Source organism: Phyllostomus discolor, chromosome 3, assembly GCF_004126475.2.
Source record: "Phyllostomus discolor isolate MPI-MPIP mPhyDis1 chromosome 3, mPhyDis1.pri.v3, whole genome shotgun sequence".
Classification (NCBI taxonomy): domain Eukaryota; kingdom Metazoa; phylum Chordata; class Mammalia; order Chiroptera; family Phyllostomidae; genus Phyllostomus; species Phyllostomus discolor.
Genome location: NC_040905.2, coordinates 208,824,572 through 208,844,824, shown reverse-complemented (window position 1 = coordinate 208,844,824; position 20,253 = coordinate 208,824,572). Strand labels below are relative to the sequence as shown.

Below are 20,253 nucleotides of genomic sequence, written 5' to 3'. Positions count from 1 at the left end.
ATGGGCCACCGGAGGCTCAGAGGGTCCCAGGCCACACACCTGGGATCCCACACAATCTAGTTCCTGTACTACTACGGCCCCCCGTCCCCCTGTTGTCTGCAGAGGGAGCTGGAGGTCAGAGGTTAAATCAAACATTTTGCTTAACTTTTTTTTAAAAAGATAAAGCCTTTAATTGAATCCAGCCGCCCAGCCCCCAGGCACGGACCCTCTCCTGCTCCAGAAGGCCACTGAGGGGAGGAAACCTGTGGACCTGCACCAGGAGGAGCCTGGGCCTGGCCGGGCTGCGCTCTGGGTGGGAGGGGGACGGGCTGGGGTGTCAGGCCTGGGGCCCCAACAGGAGGACTCGGGAGGCCCCTGGCTGCCTCAGCAGGGAGGAAGGAGAAGCCAAGTGCACCCCAGGCTTGGAGACAGCATGTCCATCTCAGCCTCCCGCCCACCAGCCACCCCCCTCACCACCCGGAGCCCGAGTCCCTGGGGCAGCCTGGGCAGACTCGGGGAGGCAGGAAATGAAAGGTGCCTAATAATGCAAAAGTCCAGGAGAGAGACTGGGGCAGGTGTGGGAGGCCCCACCCCCAGCCCCACTGCCAGGGCTACTGGGACAGGGAGGGCTCCAGCAGCTTCAGGGCGCCGCCCACCAGGTGCAGGCTCCCGGTGACCAGCACGTGGACGGCAGCGGCCTCACGGAGCACTCGGGCCCCGCTGGCTGCCACGGGGTGGGCGAGAAGGCCCTGTGGGGGACCGGGTGTCTGAAAGACGGGGTCCCGGCCCTGGCTGATCCACTGCAGAGCGTGGGAGATGCAGCTGAAGACGAGGGAGCTGGGGCCGTGGGTGTGGGGAGGGCGGGGTGCCAGCAGCAGGGACCCGGGCCCCGTGGGCTCCAGGCCGGCCGGCTCCTCGTGCAGGCGGCCCCAGTGCTGCTGGTGCTCCAAGCAGCGGAGCAACACCTGGTCCAGGGTCACCATGAAGTTCTGCTGGTCTGCGGGACACAGGGGTGCGCATGTCAGCGAGGGGGAGGGCAGGCACGCCGCGGAAGCCTGCCTAGTTCGGGCCCTTTACACCCACCGTCTAGTCCTCAGCGAATGCTACGAAGACGACGGGGCTCAGAGACTTGCCCGGTGCCTCCTGAGCTGGTGACGGCCAAGCCAGGCAGTTCAGCGTCAAAGCTGGGGCTTTCGCCCACCCCCCCAGCACATCCCCCCGCCCCAGCCTCAGTGCCTCCCTCTGTAAAATGGACCAGGTCCACCGCTGGGCGTGCAGAAGCATTTCTGGAAACACAGACCCCCGGACTCTCCCCAGACAGTCTGATGCGGGGCCTGGGGAGCTGTGTTTTTCATATCATTTCAAGTTTTTGTGAACGGGACCCACAGGAAAAAACACATTTTGCAATGGCAACCCAGTCCTCACATGCGTGCACATATAAGCATCTGGAACAGGAGCTTTGTGAAACAGCACCCGCCCTTACTTCATGCAACACACAGACACTCTCTCCTCTATTCCAGTTAAAATAAAAAATGCTGGTTGAGACCCACTAAACTGACTTTAAGAACCATCAGTAGGTTTTAACTTGCATTTTGAAAAATGTTTTCCCCCATAATTCTTTTTTTAGTATTACAGTCACATGCAAAACTCAAAACGTACCAAAGGATATTTATACAATAAGGCGATCCTAGCTCCTACCCTAGGCTGCCAGTTCAGAAGGCCCCACGGTCACCAGCAGGGCCGGCCGACCCCTCAGGGCCCTCCACACCCTGCCCACTGCAGGCCACCACGCCTGTCACCTCTCACCTGCGTTGTCCATGGGCGACACCTCTGTCAGGTTAGGGCAGAAAACGGCATAGTCAAACTGGCAGGGCTAGAAGACCAAGGGATAAAGCTCGGTATCTGAGCCCTGAGAGGGGGCCCCCCACCCCATCTTCCACATGGCACCCTGGGGCCCACGTACACACCCCCTGTCTCTGGAGATGCCCCCACTGGCATGAAGCCTCAGGTCTTCAGCTGCCCCCCGCCCCCCCCGTCCCTGCGCCCTATCTACCACACTGCGCCCTGCCGGGGCTGTGCTCTGGGCAGCCCACTGTACGGATGGGGAAACAGAGGCTGGGGGCAGGGGTACAGCTGAAGGTCCCGCAGCCACCGAGCTGGCTCCAAATCCAGGAATGAGCCCCGTTCTACAGCTGGGGAAAGGAGGCTCCGGGGTGAAGGCACTACTGGGGGCAGGGGCTGTCACACAGCCCGACCGGGACCAGGCTGCCTGTCACCCAGCCACCAGCCAGCCTCTCACCTGCAGCAGCTTCAGCAGGGCGGCGGCATCCCGGTCCCCGGTGGAGTTGAAGAGCAAGATGCACACTTCAGACACCCTGTGGGAGGAGTGAGGGGGCGGGTAAGAGCGCACCTCCCACCCTTCCTCCAGAAACTTCCTTCCTCCCTAGAGGCGGCTGATCCCGCCCCATCCTTCCCCGGGGCCCCTCCCCTCCCAAATCCACCCTGCCCCAAGCTCACTTGCTGGGCTTCTCCAGGCGGTGCAGAGCGTGTCTGAACCAGCGAACGCAGGCTTGCATGCTGCTGCAGGTGTGCGCGCCATCCAGGTACCAGGTGAGGGACCCACGCCGCAGCACCTGCGACCGGCCCAGCCACTCCGTGCCCTGAAGCCCTGGGGGTGGAAGCCAAGGCAGCTCCTAGCCTTTGCCACGGGGAGGCCCTCCCATACCCTCTCCCCACTCGAGTCCCAGACTTGCACACATAACCCGCCCACAGCGCCCCCGTCTGGGCGCTCTGGGGAGCTGATCAGCTCGGGAGCCCATGACCGGGTGCCAGTCAGTGGGGTAAACTCTTTTGCTGCCTCTTCTGGTGGAATCTTCTAGGCAGCCCTTCGCTCAGAGGGAGTAGGTAAGAGAGCAAGGGATTTGGGACTGGGCTGTAGTCCAAGATCTGCCTGGCTCCTGGGCTGTGTCATGGCCCTGACGTGGGGCCTGGCACATGGTGGACACACTGGAACCATTTGCTGAAGCTGTCTGACAGCCACGAGCACCTACTACGTGCCCATAGCTTAGGGGACGCAAGAAGCCTGACAGTATCACCGTTCCCAAGGACCCTGTGGCCCGATGACGGTGACGAAAACACGAGTGGCAGTAACGGCAGCTGCCCGGCCCGGGCACCTGATCCCCGACGTGCCAGGCCCCGGGCGCAGTCCCTTGGTGGTGTCACCTCACAGCGGGTCCCATCATCATCATCTCATTTGGCAGGCGGGGAGACTGAGGCTCACAGGGAGTTCACGGACTCCAAGTCAGGGAAGCTTACTGACTTCGGAGTCCTTTCTCTCGGGCACCCCATCCAGCTGCCCCTGTCCCTCAAAGAGGAAACCAAGACGCCTGGAGGGACTAACTCACCGAGCCGCATGTGGGGTGTGGGCTGGAACATGGGCGCCAGCGGCAGCTGACCCAGGGGGCTTGGCCTGGACGCTTTCAGCTCCCCGATGCCTGGGGGGCAGGGGGGCCGTGTGGGACCGAGTGGTCTCAGCACCGTCTGAGGCAGGCTCCTCGCGTCCCCCGCCCACCGGCCGGCCCACTTACCTTGGTGGTCCTTCTGCTGCAGCCAGCAGCGGGCCAGCTGCAAGGCCAAGGCGGCATTGGACCGCTGGTGTTCTCCCTCCAGGCCCAGGGTCAGCGGGGGCCCTCCTTCCTCCAGGGCGTCCAGCGGTGGACACAGGTAAAGGGGACACTGCAGAGGAGCCGGGAGCCCTTCCTGATGTCATCAGCCCTCCCATGCTTCCCCGCTGACCAGAACCCGCCAAGCCCTGCTCCTAGAACCAAGGCGTGCTCCGGCTGGGCGAGCGGCTGGCCCGCGCAGAACGGAGGAGCGAACTGAAGCCCCGAAGGATAGAGCGGCTCCCAGCCCTCCCGGTTGGACTCACTGAGATCTGCTCGGCTCGCTCCCTCAGCACCGCCAGGGGGCCGTCCGGCTGGAGCACGGTGAAGGCGGGGACGCCGTGCTGTGGAGGACCCGGAGAGTGAGATGGGCTGCCGGGGGGCCCTCCGCCTCTGCCCCCACAGCCCTATGGGAGCCCCCCATGGGGACACTGAGGCTGCCGATGAAGCTTGACGTGCTCCAGGCACATGCAGGGCTGAGACAAGCACCCAGACCCCACGGATGCCCCAGACCTCTCCTGCATCGGGTATAAAGGACCCTGCCCCAGCCCCACTTCCCTGAGCCGTAAGGGAGGGGAGGTACGTGGACAGCCTGGGGCCGCCTGGTCACCTTGAAGATGCCCCCCTTCTGCCATGCGATCTTCTCCATCGTGTCCCCCAGAAGGCTGGTGTGGTCGATGCCAAGAGCGGAGACCCCACACACTACGGGCTTCCTGCAGGAGACCAGAGCGCCGTGACGCCCCTGCCCTGGGCCACCGGGGCTCGTGGCCGCCATCCCTCTCCCCACGCAGCCGCCCTCACCTGATGATGTTAGTGGAGTCGTAAGCCCCACCAATACCCACTTCCACCACGGCCAGGTCCACCTGCGGAGAATCAGAGGGTATGGCGGGAGGTGCACGGGCACCCGTCCGCCACAGGCGAGCCCCCAGCCTGCGTAAGATTCTGCCCCCCCAAGGCCTGGGACACAGGGCTCCGGGGAGGGGGCACGCACCTTCTCTTGGAGGAAGACGTGGAAAGCCATAAGCGTGAGGAAACGGAAGTAGCTGGGCATGGAGACACAGCTGCTGCTGTCCTGTGGACAGGAACACAGCGTCAGAGCCTGGGGCCCCTGCGGCCTCTGCCTGGGGCCCCTGTGGCCTCTGCCTGGGGCGTGTGGCTCCTCCGGGGTCCATCTACCACCCCAGCAGCCCCTTTCCTGCCACCGCCCACCCCCCCACCAGCCCTCCCGCATGGAAACCTTGGTCTCCTCCAGGTGATGGTAGAGGCGCCAGAAGTGCTTGGTGAAGAGCTCGGGGCTGATGGGCTGCCCATTGATTCGGATCCGCTCCCGTACCTGCACCAGGTGGGGAGAGCTGCCGGGAGACCTGAGGTCATCGAGTCTCCCTGCTCTGGCCTCCCAGGCCTCCCCCACAGCCCCACAGATCTGACTGTGTCACTACTGTCCTGCTGAAAACGCTCAGTGGCTTCCCCCTGCCCTCAGAGAGAGTCCTAGCTCCTCACCTGGGCCCCCAGGTCCCAGCGGAGCTGATGCCACTGACTGTGTCTCACCTCTCCCGAGTCCCTCGTCCCCTGTGCCCCCGCCCTTCTGTGCATCCCCGGGTTGGCCCACAGGCTACACAGGCTCAGGTCAAAGGCTGGGTGGGCTTTTACCCAAGAATTTACTTAAGAAAGACCCTCTCATGTTATGAGGCCTTCTCTTGCTTTATTTTGAACAGACAGCTGCTTAGGGGAACACAACGGCCTGAAAGGACTTCGGTGAGCTGGTTTCAGGTGCTCAGAGGCCACTTGAAGGAACTGGTTACAGACAAGGAGGCAACAATCTTAAATACCCCACCCCCCCAGGACTGAATCCTGGGCAATTAACCACCAGGTGGAGCCCACTGCCTTACAGGTGACCAGCTAAGGAGAGGCATGGGCACCCGCGGGAAGAGGAGCCCACTGCCTCCCCACCCCCACCCGCCCTAGCCCGTCTCCCGGAGCGAGTCTAGATGCCCGCATGCCACCGAGAGGGAGCTCTGGCTCGAGGACAAAGCAGCAACCGAGGCCAGCGAAGGGGAGAAGGGGAGGGGCCCCCTGTGCTGCCCGCTCAGGAGGCGGCATGCACGTCACGAACCACCCTCATCCCGCAAGCCCTCACAAGCCAGGCTGTCTGCTCCTTGCTGCGAAAGCATCATCCTAATCGATAAACATGCCCATGTGACCTGGACATTGTATATGGAATTCCAGCGAATAAAGAGACAGGTGTACCTATTCTAGCTGTATTTAGTTTATACATGCAGGTTACTGCCACCCTCCCCCAACTGTTTTCATTAGGACAATGAAAGACTGCCATAAACTTGAGCCCTTGTGGTGAGCGCTGATTCAATGCTTGTCAAATGAAGAAAAGCTGGGCAGAGAGGGAAGCAGCTGAGCTTCGAGGGGTGACCCTGGCCGTGAGGCGCTGGCTGGTCCCACAGCGCCCCCAGAGAGCTAAGAGACGCCACACCCCCACACCCCAGTACCTAAAGAACCCCGTCTTCAGGCCGTAGCTTCGGAGGATACGTTCCGTGAAGGCACAGGTGGAGCCCTAGGAAACAAAGGTCGTGTCTGGGAAGTCCTACCACCCCGACCCCACCAAGGGGACACACCTCCCCTGAGTCCTGCCCTCACCTTCCCCTTCGTCCCAGTGACGTGGATGATGTTCAGCCGGTCCAAGTCCTCCACCTGGGAGAGAGACACAAGGTCCCCAAGTCAGCAACAGGACTCCCAGACAAACAGGGGTGGAGGAGGGGGGTCACAAGCCATGCCCGCTTTACCTGAAGCCCACTCTGTGCCAAGTACAGCTTCATGGCCTCCAGCTGTGTCGCGGGGTCGCCCCGCCGGCGCTTCGCCTCCTCCAGGTAGCTGGCGTTGGTCTGCAGGGTGTTGAGTGCGCGCACAGCATCCTGTCGAACACAGGCCCCGCGCAGCAAGTTAAAGCTCACTAGGAATCATCCACGGGGACAGGGGCACCCAGCGCACCAGTGGCCAGGCCAGGGCACCAGCTGCCTGGCCAGCCCTGCTGCCCTATCCCACAGAGCAGACTCCGGTGAGACAGAAGCGGCAGCATCTTTCCAACTCTGGCAGAAATGGGAGCCTGGGGCACCTCAGCCCCACCCAGGGAGTGCCGGACTAAGCTGGTATCATGACTAATAGAATGAGCCTTGCTTCTGGTGAGGGCTCCCCAGGCTGCATCCCTGGGGCCTCTGCCCTCATTCCCTCTAGTGGGGTCCACCACGACACTGGGCTCCTGCTAGGGTGGGGCCAGAACCACAGAAGGCTGGGGTCCGTGGAACTGGAGGAATTAGCACCAGGAATTCCTAAAATCTTTCATGCCTAACGATTGGGATTCCACCCTCTGGCCAGGAGTAGAACTGCTAGAATACAAGGTTTTGAGATACTTTCTAAACTGTTAAGGGATGGGTGGTTTTCCCATGTTGAGATGAGGGTTGTTTAAATTCTGCAAAAAAAAAAAAAAGAACACGTGGTTTTTTTGGCCTGCAGGGATACTTTGTGTCCAAACAGGAACAAATGGGCACTCTTGCGCTCCCCCACCAGAAGAAGACCAGAGCTGCCTGAAGTCACCAGATAGCAAAGAAGGAGGCTGGTAGGGAGAAAGGGTGTGCCCAGGGTCACCCCGCCAGGAAGGAAGGTAGGTCAGCTTCCGAGGGTCCGCCCTGGGGGTAAGAGTGGGAGTGCTGTTTATCTCCCCTCGCGACCGCAAGGGTTGGTTGGAGACTCCACCCCATCAAACCGATTCTGCCTGACATCTAGCGGCTGGCCCCTGGCACAGAGCCTGGTGGACGTTTTCCTAATTCTTGCCCCGCCCCCGCTCCGCTCCCACCCCATTGCCCCTGATCTATGACTCCGGAGATTATGGACCACTAGAACCCCAGCTGGGCCACTGGACTCTTGATCCCATCACCCGACACCCCTTCCAACTCTGACGCGGGACCCTTCAGTTTCAGAATTTCCAGATCCGGATGCTCAGGCCCAACTTCCTGGTCCCCGCCCCCAATCCGGACTCCAGGCTGTCCAACCCCCCACCCCACGGGTTCCTGGTCCCCTCCTCGGCTGGCGCCTCCGGATGCAGGGTGGCTCAGGTCCGGCCCACGTGTCATTGCACAGCCGCCAGCCTGCCTGCTGGATACCTGATACTCCATGCCCGGCTCCTGCGGCGCGGGCCTCGCACTCCACGCTCGCCTGCCCGCGACCCTGGGCGTTGCACCAAGCGGAGAAACCGCTGCCAGGAAGAGAGCGGCGCGCAGGTGACTGCGCGCCCAGGGCATAGTTGTGGAACTGACGACCTCACGCAGGGCTGGAGCCGGAGACGCCCCGCCCCGCCGCGCCCGGCCCCGCCCCGGCACGCCCTCCGCCAATGAGCACCGCCCAAGGAACCCACCGGCACCAATAGGAATCGCGGATGCCATCCTTGTGAGGGGCAGTCCCCTGGACTGAGGCCTTCGCTCATATTTATGAGGGGCAAGCTCCCTGGGCGGCCTCGCCTAAGATAAACTTGCACCCAGCCAAAATAGCCGTTCCCAGTCAGCAGCCCTCAGCCTCTGCTCCAAGCCAGAACCAGCTCTGAATCAGCTCCGAGTTCGATGAAATGGCCTGTGGACGTCACTGAAACCCGGCCCCAAAAGTCACAAGTCCACGCAGAGACTGCAGGCTGCGGGGGTGCGGTCTCCGTCCTGGAGAATCTGGCAGCCTTCGGGCCAATAGACCAAAACCCAGACGCCAACGCATTTGGGTTCCTAGCCGAGCGTGGGCAGCCTGGGAAGTCTTCCTGGAAGAAAGCAACATGCTGGTGGAGGTCTAGGGAGTAAGGAGGAGTCAGCGAGGTGTAGGGATGGGAGAGAGGTTCCTGGGAAAAGGGGAGGGAACGATGTGTGAAAAGCAAACGATTTGAGAGAGAGAACTAGGCACGGCAGAGAACTGAACTCCCAGCTGGTGGGGTCCACTTGCCCCACGGCGCCTGCACGCTGGTCAGCAGTTACTCCTCAGTCCTGCCTCTGCACGCTGTCCTGGTAGGGAACTTAGATGAAATGTGGATGACAATAGAAGGGTTTTAAAAGAGACGACGTGATCAGATTTGCACTTGAAGATTTGCTGTTCAGAGGAGTGCCTTTCTGTTTATTGGCTGGGATGCTGCCTGACTCCTTAATCATTCCATGAGGCCAACTAGATCTTTAAAAAAAACTTTTAAAGTGGGGCTCAGAACTTTTCCTATTAGTTTCTAGGTCCCAACTGCTAGCATTGAGAAAGTACCCTAGTATGGAGATTCCCTTTGCACAGCCGAGGTGGGGAAAGGAGGGGAGGCTGCAAACATCCCTCCAGGGACGTTCCCACAGATGAGAGGCAGGCCTTCAAACAGCTGGTGAAATTTCAGGACCTCACTCCCTCTGTCCTGCAAGCATTGGGGTCAATGTGTATCAGAGATTGGTTTCGAAATAAACATCGTGTTGGGAAGATGCCTTCACTGGCTGGCTGCTCTTGGGCTCTGCGCACCGCTGCTGGGCGCCGCCACCTGGCCCCACAGGAGATAAAGCGGTCCTTTACTTTCTAGTTTTCTTTTTTTTAAAGTCATTGAAACTTTCTCTATGCTTATACCTGTGTATAATTTAGCAACTGCATACAAATGATCACAAAGAAGCTTTAAATGTTTTTTCTTTTCCTCACGCCCACCCGCAGCCTTCCTCCTTTGGAGATCCTTGATGACCAAATGCGTCCCGCAGATTTCTATGTTCGTGAAATCACGGACGCCCCTAGATGTCCATCGGGCCTGGTCAACCCAGAGGATAATATTTCCTGTGTCTTCATTTCTTAGTGAACAATAAGCTGATAGGGATACCTCTAAGCCATTGACTTAGCAACCCTGGCTGGTGTGGCCCAGTGGGCTGAGCACTGGCCTGTGGACAGAGAGGTTCGATTCCCAGTCAGGGCACATGCCTGGGTTGTAGGCAGGTCCCCAGTTGGGGGTATGTGAGAGGCAACCGATCGATGTTTCTCTCCCGCTCTTTCTCCCTCCCTCCTCTCTCTACAAATAAGTAAATAAAATGTTAAGATCAAAAAGACATTGACCTAGCAAACAGTTAAGTAGCACCCAGGCACTGCATCAAACACTTTCTGCACAGTCGCTCAGTCAGCCATCACAGACCTAGGAAACAGGTGCTAGTGTTCTCATCCTGTTTCGTCCTGTCCTACAGGGGAAGACACCGGGCTGCAAAGGGATAAAGGCACCAGCACAAATCATAAGCCCTTGTTCCCAGCCTCTGTGCCTTCCTCCTTCCCCCCTGCCCACCCCCAGGCGGACTGCTAACTCAGTGGCAACGGCAGCATCATAATGCACCCCCACCGGCCTGCCGCAGGGCATTCACATAACCTTCGGTGCCTCGCCACTGTGGATGACGTGTACACCGGGGCTTTCACCCTGCCGTGAGATTGCATGGGGGACACCGGGTCCAGGGCGTTTGCATTTCTTTCCCCCAATGCTGTACCCTCGGCATCTCCCCAGCTGTGTGTGTGAGGAAGGCACCCCTTTCCCAGCATGTCCCCCAGATTGCTGGGTGTACCTTGTCATGGTCACTCTGCATTTTCCTGGCTGTGGCGGACTTGAGCATCTTTGCACATTCATTTCAATAAACTGCCTCGCTCATCCTTGACCCATTTTTCTAATGTCCATTTATCACCTTCCTGTCAAGCATGAAAGCATGTTGGGTATCACAGACATTATTCCTCAGTTCTGTCCTATACAACCAGTTTTCTTTTTCTGAACTGACTATTGGTGGCGTCCATTGATTCATATATAACGGGGGGGGGGCGGGGGGTGAGGGGGCCTTGGAACTCTTGGTCTGTTCCTCCAGGAATGAGGTCCCAGGCAAAATGACATCCCAGGGGGAGACTCCCTCCTCTGATATGAGGTGGGGAACCCCACTTGCCTATGTCCCTGAATCCTAGCTTATTTCTTTCCCTCTGTCCGGAGCGAAGCTGTCTATGTCAACCATCCCCGCCGACCCATGCCAGGCCACCCCTAGACTGGGGAGGGTTTGCAGTTCTGGCAGTCTGAGCTGCAGACCTCGGCTCCAGTCGGAAACAGGAAGAGACGTGCAGACACGGGAGGCAGGTGCTCGCTTCGGCAGCACAGACACTAACATTGGAACAACACAGAGAAGATGAGGTTGACCCCTGTGCAGGCGTGGAAGGCAGGAGACAGCACAGAAAGTTCTAGGGATTCTACCTGGTGTCACCCCAGTTGTGCAGGGTTGTAAGTGGGGACCAAAGCCTTGGCAACCTACCCGATGGCCTTGGGCAGGTCGGGCACATTATGTCATTGAAATAGTCAGAGGTACAAAGAGATGTGTGGTGAAAACGTACCACCCCAGGTCCTGGCATCCTCATTCCCCTCCCCCGAAAGCGAAGTTATATTTCTTGTCATCTTTCTAGAGAAATTCTGTGCATTTACAAGCAAATACAAGTACATCTAAATTTCCCTTTCTTGCTCACAGATGGCGGACCATACATGCAAGTGTGCATTGCACTTCCTCCACACGCGCTATATCTCGGCCCTTATTCTGAGTTGTCTCAGTCCGGGAGCTTCCCCTCTAGTGAACTTATTCCAGGCCGCACCGTGCTCCTGCGCGTGGACGTGCTTCTGTGTACCTGGCCAGTCTCCTGCTGGTGGACACTGAGGTTTCCAGTATTTTGCCATCACAAGCAATGTGGCAATCAATAACATTTTACCCTCTTTACCCTCATTATTTCTTCCTCCTGTGAGTGTATCTGATCCACAAATTCCCAGAAGTGTAACTGCTGGGTAGAAGATTTGCAGTTGACTCGCTGCCACGTTGGCAATACGCATTGGCCACGTTGTCCCCCAGAGGGGCGGGGCTGGCTTCTACCCGTTCAGCCCTGGTGTGGCCTGTGCCAGCTCCGTCTTCGCCGACACAGACCATTAGTCACCTTTGTTCCTTGCCAGTCGCACAAGGGGGAAAAATGGATTCTCGGGGTAGTTTTGAGTTGTATTTATTATATTTGGAGGAGGCAGAGCAGCTTCTTCTTATTTCTGAAAACTGTATCTTCTTTATGGTCTGCTGGCCTCCTTTGCGTCATTGTTTTTTTACTTGAAAGTCAGAGATGGCCCTAGCTGGCATAGCTCAGTGGATTGAGCGCGGGCTGTGAACCAAAGCATCGCAGGTTCGATTCCCAGTCAGGGCACATGCCTGGGTTGCAGGCCACGGCCCCCAGCAACCGCACATTGATGTTTCTCTCTCTCTCCCTCTCTCTCACTCTCTCTCTCTCTCTCTCTTTCTCCCTCCCTTCCCTCTCTAAAAATAAGCAAATAAAATCTTTAAAAAAAGAGAAAAGTCAGAGATGTTCGTAGAAGAAAAACAGAGAGATGTGTAAAGGAGAAAATCAAAGGCAACCTCATAACCCACCTGGAGAGCCACCATTACCGCCACATGGCATTTCTACTCTCCAGAAAAAACAAAAACAAAAACAAAAGCAAAACAGTAGAAACAAAGCCATTGTTTGGAGAGAAAAGAACAGGGGTGTAGGGGGACTGACAAGTGAGCCAGAGTCGCCCCCTGGAGGCTGAACTGCAGGTGTGTGGAGGGTGAGTCCCAGGCTAAGGGACTCTACTTTAACCCCCTCCTTCCCACAGGGGAAGGGTGTCATGAACCCATTCACTCATTCGTTCCTTCAAGTGATGAGAAATTGTCTCTGTGCCAGACCCTGGGTGGGATGCTGGGGACCCTGGGTTCTTAGGACAGATGACAAAGTTCTGCTCTCAGAGCACCCTGTCCAGAGGGCGACAGGGCAGCAAAGAAGAAAATTTACGGAGGAACATACATAGTTGCAAACCCTGATCAGAGCCACCCTGGGTGCTTGTAGGGGCAAGCGGAGGCCGAGGCCCAGAGAGGGAAAGGTCAGAGACAGGATGAAGCCACACAGCAGGTCAGCAAAGGCAAGGCGCTGGGCCCCGCCGCGGACTTCCTAAACTCAGATCTGCCCCATACCGTAACCCTGTTACGGCAGCCAAGAGGGGAGACCCAAGCAGGGATTTGTAATGGGGTCCAGAAGAGCTTGGAGATCATTGGTTCCACACCACAGGGCCACACCTGCCCAGAATGCTGGCAGCTGTGGCCAATTGCGGGAGGAGCCGGAAATGGGGCTGCAGAGGAAGATTGGCGGGGGAATTTAAACCCAGGCAAGGCAGCCATTTGGGGTCTCTCTTTTTGGGGCCACACGTCTGTTTAGGACCATGCGGCTTTGGTGCCTTGGTTGGGACCACTTGGCTTAGGTGAGAGTCAGGACCAGGAGGCTTTGGGAATGCTCCCTTTTGCCACATGGAGGGTGCCGGGAGGACTGTGTGCGTTTGTGGGGAACTTTAGTTTGTACTATTTCAAATAAATAATAAATTCCTTTCCTTTTCACTGATCCCTGACATTAAGAGATGTCTTTCCTCAGGCAGCAGGCAAAACGAACCCAGTAGGTGGGGAGGAACCCCCAGAGAAAAAGGGGGGGTCTTTTATATCCTTCAGCCCCGTTCCCCGGTCTGTGCTGTAACAACATTGCTGGTCTCCTGCCCCACCATGCCCTTAGGATCAATAGATCCCACAAGCTCGTCTAAGCCTGCCTTTGGCAAGGACTTGCGGACTTGGCCTCGGCCTCTTCTGCTTCCAAGCCTTTGCTCCCATTTGCCTCTGCTTGGGAACACCTGCGGGTGGGCTGCTTGCAGCTAAGATGTTCAGCACGTATCCTTGTACCGGGCATGGCAGTCTCTTTTCATCCTCTTGAGAATTGTGTGGATTAGACATTACCCCCATTGTGCAGGTGGAGAAATGGAGGCTCCCAGAGATTAAGCAAAGTCCCCCAGGGTGACACAGACTGTGGGTGACACAGCCAAGATTCAAACCTGGATCTACCGACACTACAGTCTGCCCGTACTCACCACACCACCCCCCCGCCTGGCCACCCTGCCTCGCTGATGTCGATGTGCTGTGTGACCCTGGGCAGTTCCTGAGTAAGGTGAGAACTGAAATGAGATCTTTTTCTTTTTTCTTTTTAAATCCTCACCCAAAGACATTTTTTTTTTTCACTGCTTTTAGGGGGGGGGGGGAGAGAGGAGAGAAAAACATCGATTGGTTGCCTTCTCTTGCACTCCCTGAAGTGTAGATTGAACCTGCAACCTGGACTTGTGCCCTGACCAGGAATCGAACTCGCAAACTTCTGGTCTATAGGACAATGCTCCCAACCAACCAAGCCACACTGACCAGGGCTGAAATGGGCTCTTTATGAGCCCACAATTTCTGGGGATATCCTGGGGCAAGGGGTGGAGTGTCTCAATGAGGACAAGTCTCCAAAGGCTACCACAGTCCAGAGAGCCGGGACTCGGTTGGTCCAGCTGCCCCTTCCCTCCGCCCCGGGGTTCTGTGGAGACCAGGGGAGGGCAAGCTCACGGGCCAGTGTGTGCAGAAGGCTAGCATTCGGAAGGGAAGGTAGCATTGGGATAGCCACTCCAGGGCTCTGACCTCTGATGTACATAAAGACTCCTCCAGCCCTGGCTGGTGTGGCTCAGTGGATTGAGTACGGGCTATGAACCAAAGGGTCTCCAGTTCGATTCCCAGTCAGGGCACATGCTGGGTTGCGGGCCAGGTCCCCAGTGGGGGTCATGTGAGAGGCAACCACACATTGATGTTTCTCTCTTTCTTTCTCCCTCCCTTCCCCTCTCTCTAAAAACAAATAAATAAAAAATCTTTAAGAAAAAAAGACTCCTCCAGCTCCGAACATCTACGTACACCCAGTGCCCGACAGGGAAACACTTCCCTGTAACTGGGGGGAAGAGAACCTGCCTCGGGCAGAATCGTGTGTCTTCAGTGGGCCAGCCTCTCCCCAGGCTGCCCTGATGCTGGCTGCTAAAGTGTTCATGGATTCAGTTTATTATGAGGACAAACTGGGCTCCCTTTTTAAAAAAAAGATTTAATTCATTTATAGAGAGGAGGAAGAGAGGGAGAGAAAGATGGATGTGCGTGAAAAACATCGATTGGCTCCCTCTTGCACACCCCCAACTGGGAACCTGGCCCACAACCCAGGCAGGTGCCCTGACTGGGAATTGAACCCGTGACATTTTGGTTCACAGGCCAGCGCTCAACCCACTGAGCCACACCAGCCAGAGCCGGTCTCCCTTTGACTCTGTGATTCCACTTCTAAAAATGACCCTAGAAATAATTGGAGCTATGATTGGCAACACAGGCTTTGTCTAGGGTGGCAGGTGACACAGCTGATGATGTCCCCACTTCCTGATACCCTCTGCTCTCTGGGCTTCCCGGCCCCTCCCTCCTGCTCCTCCTCCTTCCTCACTGGCTGTACCTCCTCCAACATCTTCCCGTTGGAGGGTCTGGGGCTCGTACCTCTCTCCAAGATTCTGCTGTCTCGGGTCTGTGATGGCATCTGACTTTCAAATGTCCCTCTTGGATGACCAATGGCCTGTGAGCCTCTGACAGCTCCCAAGCAGGTCAGATCCACAACCACGTTCTCTTGCATCTTCACCCCAACGCCTGCTGCTCCCCAGACCTCGCCAGCTGGGAAAACAGCTCCGCCATCCTCCCAGCTGCCCAAGTCTGAAACGGGACCTCCCCTGGGGTTTCCCTCTCCCTCACCCCAGGCCCCACCGTCCACAGGCCTGTCCAGTCGGCCCCACTGCCTTCCCTCCAGGCCGCCCTGTGGTCCCGGCCACCAGTGCTGGCCTCCTTTATAGCCTCTTTGCCGCTGTGTCTCTCAACCCTACAACCGCTCTCCGTGATTTTTAAAGAAACTCTGATCTCGTCTCTCTGCTGCTTAAAGCGGTCCAGTGGGTTCACTCCCACTGGACTTAGGATGACATTGAAACTTCTGATCTCCCCATTTCCCATCATCACCTTTGGGAAAGTCCACAACCAGTGAGCGCGCAGCATCAACTGCAGTCTTTCAGTCTTCGTGGGACACTGAGGCCCCGAGGGCTTACTCTGCCTGCCGAAGGGCGCGGGAGTGAATGCATCACCAAGCCTCAGGGCCTTCGCACTGGTGTTTCACTCGGCCTGGAACGTTCTTTCCCCCGGAGTGCACGTGACCGACTCCTAGTCATTCCAGGTCTCTCGCGCAAAAGTCACATTCTTGCTGCCTTCTTTTTGCCGTCCGCCCTCATGTATATTTTTAAATTTCGAATCATGTGCTTGCATTAGCGCTTCAGAACAAATACTTTTTAAAAAAGAGTATTATGAATTGCAATATAAGAAGGCTGTGAAGGGAACAAACCTGTTGGTGAGACAGTGGGGAGAGTGGGATCCTATTTTTGTTCAAAAAATTATAGTTTAGAGAGAACCTGGAAGTTATTCTGTAAATAGCACCTGTGATTAGCTCCAGGTAGCCAGGCTAAAGGCGACTTCTGTTTCCCTTGTGCTGGAATGTGTTTTATCAAAATGTCCCCGGGAACATGCACAATTAGAAAAAAGAACAATTCTTACCACACTGGGGGGCTGCACCTCATAACTCGTGTTTTTTGTTTGTTTGTTTGTTTGTTTTAAGTGTGGGGGAAGGAAAGGAGAGAGAGAGGGAGAGACACATCAATCCAGGAGAGAAACATCAACTGGTTGCCTCCCATATGGGTCCCTCACCAGAAACCAAACCCACAATCCAGGCATGTGCCCTGACCGGGAATCGAACTGGTGACCTTTTGCTTTATAGGATGATGCTCAAGCAATTGAGCCACACTGGCCAGGGCTTGATGAACTGTCCTGTTCAGCAGTGCAGGCCACTGAGGCCCAGCAAGGGTCTGGAAATGACCTGGAATCAAGTGTGGCTCCCCAGAAGTTTCTGGGGTACCTGTTCATGGCCAAGAGGGGCCCTGGAGGGCACCAGGCATGTGGCACGGGGCCTTGTGGTAGCCGGGCCATGGCAAGGCTGGCCCCCACCTGCTTCCTCCCCTTTGAGCTGGTGAAAGCCTTCTCTGCCCAAACCCGAGAGCAGCTGTCTGACTGCTTTTCGGAGGAAAAAATGTGGAGGAGTTTTCTTCAGTTTGTTATCTCCCCTGCTGGGACCACCGCTGTGACCACCGCCGTCTGTGGCACCACAGCCCGGGGGTAAACTTTACCGAGCCTCGTCCTTGCCAGATGCCGCGCTGAGCCCATTTTACAGGTGAAGAGACTGAGGGCCCAAAGAGAGGAATCACGTGCGAAGGTGACCAGGCGGGAAGGACTGAGCTCAGTCCCAGCTCTGTCTGATTTCCGTGACCACTGATTCCGCCTCTCTGATCAACTGGGGAATCCCTGGCTAGTTTTTTTTCACTTGTAACTTGGATTTCCTTAAGTGATAGTTAATGTGGGCTCTTTCTAGATGTTCCCGCTGTGCAGGGGCCTTTACACGCACCCGTCTCGTTGGATCTTCACCCGCCCCGAGAAGCAGCTTCCGTCCCAGGACCCATTTCCCAGGGGAGCAACAGCGGCCCAACGGGGGAAGCGACTGTCCTTCACCGGACCCTGGACTCCACCCTCAGGCCGCCCTTGGACACTGCCCCACTGGCTCTGTGCCCCGTGAGGTGACCTGGTCATCTGGTCAACAGAACTCTGGCCTCAGGCTGGCTCTTACTTTGAAGGGAAGCCCTACCACTGCTAAGGAGCCCTGTAGAATGCCAACACGCCCCACTCCCTGGGGGCCACCTTCAACTCCTCCTCCCCTGGTGACAGGACCCATGCCACGTGACCCTGGGCCACTCGCCCCATCTCTCCCGTGCCCTGGCCTCCAACGAGTGGGGGGGGCCTGGGTGAACTGGAAGGAGCCACTGTTCCCAAACCCTGGCCTCTGGGGCCACCCCTCCTCTCCTGCTGGACAGAAGGTTGTGCTCGGAGGGACTGGGGAGACCCGGCCTGGCCTGGTGCGCAGCCCCGGGCAATGCTGGCTGAGCGGCTGCAGCTGGCGCGTTGGCGCCTGGGCCTCAGAGGGCACCTTCTTGTGCTCCCGGCTCCACAGGGGCGGTGCCCGAGGCCTGGGGAGGCTGAGTGACCTTTCTAGCGTCTCTGGGGATGTGAGCCTAGATCTCCCTGTAGCCAGGCGCAGGGCTCCCACCCCCCCCTCCAGGCAGTCTTCTCCCCAGCCAGGCTAGGAGGCTTCTGCTGCTGGCCTCGGCGGGGGGGGGGGGGGGGGGGGGGGGGGGGGGACACACCTCCTGACCTGGCTGAGCTCGGTGGCTTCATCTGTAAAGCGGGACCTGCCGTCGCCCCCACCTTCCAGGGTTGGATGAGGCCCCGTGAGAGGGCGCTGAGCCCAGAGCCCAGAGGCAGGGCCCCCACCACGTGCCGGAGTTGGAGACTTTTAACCAGCTAAGTCCTTCACACTCGTAGCCATACCCACCAGATCTATAACATGCCGGCGACAGTGGTTTCAGACCTGTGACAGGCTGATCGTGACGATGGGCACAGGGCCGAGCAGGTAGTGAGAACTTGATCAGTGTTGCCGTTGTGACGGCTGTGACTAGTATCACTGTTCAAATGAGACTCTCGGTCCCTCGTGGAGCAGCCCCGAGAGCTCAGCCAGGTGAAGCCCCATCTACAGACCATGCTAGCGGGCCTGGCACTCAGGGGACCCTGGACGCAGCCTCCGTCACCAGCCGCACCTGCTACTGGTTCTGCTCTAGGGACCGCCCCTCAAGAGTCTCCCCACAGCCACGCTGGGTTGGGTGGGGGCCATTGCGGAGCCTCCAGAGGTCAAGGCGGAGGGTGAAGCCCTTGGCCACCCTGGGCCTTTAGCACAAGGCTTCTCAGTATCGATGCCCCTTGGGGTTCCGCCAAGTGTGGGGTTATTGTCATTGCTGACTGTCTCGGACCCCCGCGGGATGTTTACACCCGCCTGTACGGAAGGAAGGACCGAGGCTTTGCGAGGGGGCCGCCAGCCCAGGGCCACTCCGCGTGTTCTCCTACCTGGAAGGAGGCAGGTGCAGCAGAGAAAGGCCCCCCGGAGAGGCGCGGCTGCTCCATGCTTGCTTCCCGCCACAGCTTCTCAGCGACTGGCCAGGAGGTAGCCAGGGACTTGGCACCCCTCATCCCTGACCTTCATGCTCCCTGACCCGGCAGGCGCAAGGTGATCACAGGTCACCTCTGCCCCGCCAAGGTCGCTCTGCGCCAGCTTCAGCAGGGCCAGAGGTGGGACAGGGAGTGGAGAGGATATCCGAGACCTCGCCTTCTCTCCACCCAGAAGCCCTGGGCCTCCCCGGTGTGCAGGGGGGAAGGTCTTAGGTTCCCGCTCTCCTCTTGGGACCTGCCCAGGGCCCTCTTGTCCCCCCGGAAGTTTCCGGAGTGCAGAACTGCCGTTGAGTTAAATAACAACTGCGTGGAGGTTAAAGGTGAGCAGGCAGGTGGGGGCTTGGGGGGAGAGGCACGTGGGAGACTGGCAGCCCTTGGGGCCGGCTCTTCCCGGCCCTGCCTGGCTGGGATCCGTGAGGAGGAGTTACGGGATCCAGGGGCACTCTTGACTTAAGGAGTGTGAGCCTGCTGGGTGGAGAGGCCGTGTTTCACTGAATCATGGGGCTGGAAAGAAGCCAGGACAGACCGATTCCCTGATTCCCTGGCTGCAGGGTGACACTGAGGGCCGGAGGCGGGTCCAAACAAGCTGGTAGAGACCTTTCCTGTTTGCGCTCCTCTTGCTGGCTGACTCACTCCGGTACTGGAAATGCCAGATGCTACTCTGATCGCCCCGGGGGACGGCCACACAGGCCCAGCCACCCGGGAGCTTTTGTTCTGAGACACGCTCCTCCCTCCACCCTCCACTCCCACTCTCCACTCGCTGGGAGGAAACCCGTCCCACCAGGGCTGGGGGCTGAAGCAGGTGGACCCACCCTGCTGCATACTCCTGACCTTCCCTCTGAGGGGTCCCACGGGGAGGTGGGATGTGGGGGGAGCTTGGAGCCAGAAGCTCCAGGGTTTGGGGCCTCCTTTGGTTTTAAAATGTAGTTTAATTGCACACATAAAAATATGATTTCAGCAAATATGAGAAAACACAGAGCTGCATAAAGGGCAGAACCACTCCAAGTAACCACGGGTAGTTTTAGCGATTCCTCCCATCCTTCTTATAAAATGAGCTCAAACAGTGTGTTTTCCACCCGTCGCCTTTGGAACGGCTTCCTGGCACAGGGAATATACCCCTGTGTCCCTTTCCGTTGCCCAGCATTCCACCCCAGGGCCCTGCCCTGCCCGGCAGTGTGGACCTCGCCTTGCTAGAGGTGCGCCAGCCCGCGCTTGGGTGGGGCTGGAGTGTCCACGGAGGCCGAAGCACCGCCCTTCTCTAAGCAGAAGGACGTTCATGCTTTTCCACATGTAGGGCTGCCCTGAACAGGGTGGACGCACTAGAGGGAGCTGAGAACAGGTCAGGGGCATGGTCTTCGAGGTTGCAGCCCCAGGGCCCTTCCGTCTGTGGGACGAGAATCAACCCGTGCCTGCTCCACTGGCCAATGGAAGGGCCGTCCCACAAAGTCACGCTCTTCTCTCAGACTGTACGAGACCAGCTCGTTTTCCATGCTCCTTCTCGGGAGAGGCCCCTGCTTGTTGTCCTCCATTCCCTTCCT

The 20,253-nt window shown here is 58.0% G+C and overlaps 1 protein-coding gene across 3 annotated transcripts; it reads right to left on the bottom strand.

Annotated features, from left to right (window-relative positions):
- Window positions 1-145: 145 nt before the first annotated feature.
- On the bottom strand, window positions 146-18,802 carry FPGS (folylpolyglutamate synthase). 3 transcript variants are annotated; one of them, XM_036022264.1, is made up of 15 exons: window positions 18,614-18,802; window positions 6,437-6,565; window positions 6,291-6,344; window positions 6,143-6,207; window positions 4,879-4,993; window positions 4,633-4,713; window positions 4,443-4,504; window positions 4,252-4,354; window positions 3,908-3,985; window positions 3,567-3,714; window positions 3,384-3,473; window positions 2,497-2,647; window positions 2,279-2,354; window positions 1,786-1,852; window positions 146-976 (listed from the first exon to the last, which is right to left on the bottom strand). In XM_036022264.1, exons 1-15 carry the CDS (start codon window positions 18,734-18,736, stop codon window positions 591-593), a joined length of 1,728 nt encoding a protein of 575 aa, XP_035878157.1. In that variant the 5' UTR covers window positions 18,737-18,802; the 3' UTR covers window positions 146-590. The 3 variants fall into 3 exon arrangements, with proteins under 3 accessions (XP_035878157.1, XP_028372437.1, XP_035878158.1); XM_028516636.2 differs by lacking the exon at window positions 18,614-18,802 and adding an exon at window positions 7,811-8,003; XM_036022265.1 differs by lacking the exon at window positions 18,614-18,802 and adding an exon at window positions 7,504-7,526.
- Between the last annotated feature and the right edge of the window lie 1,451 nt (window positions 18,803-20,253).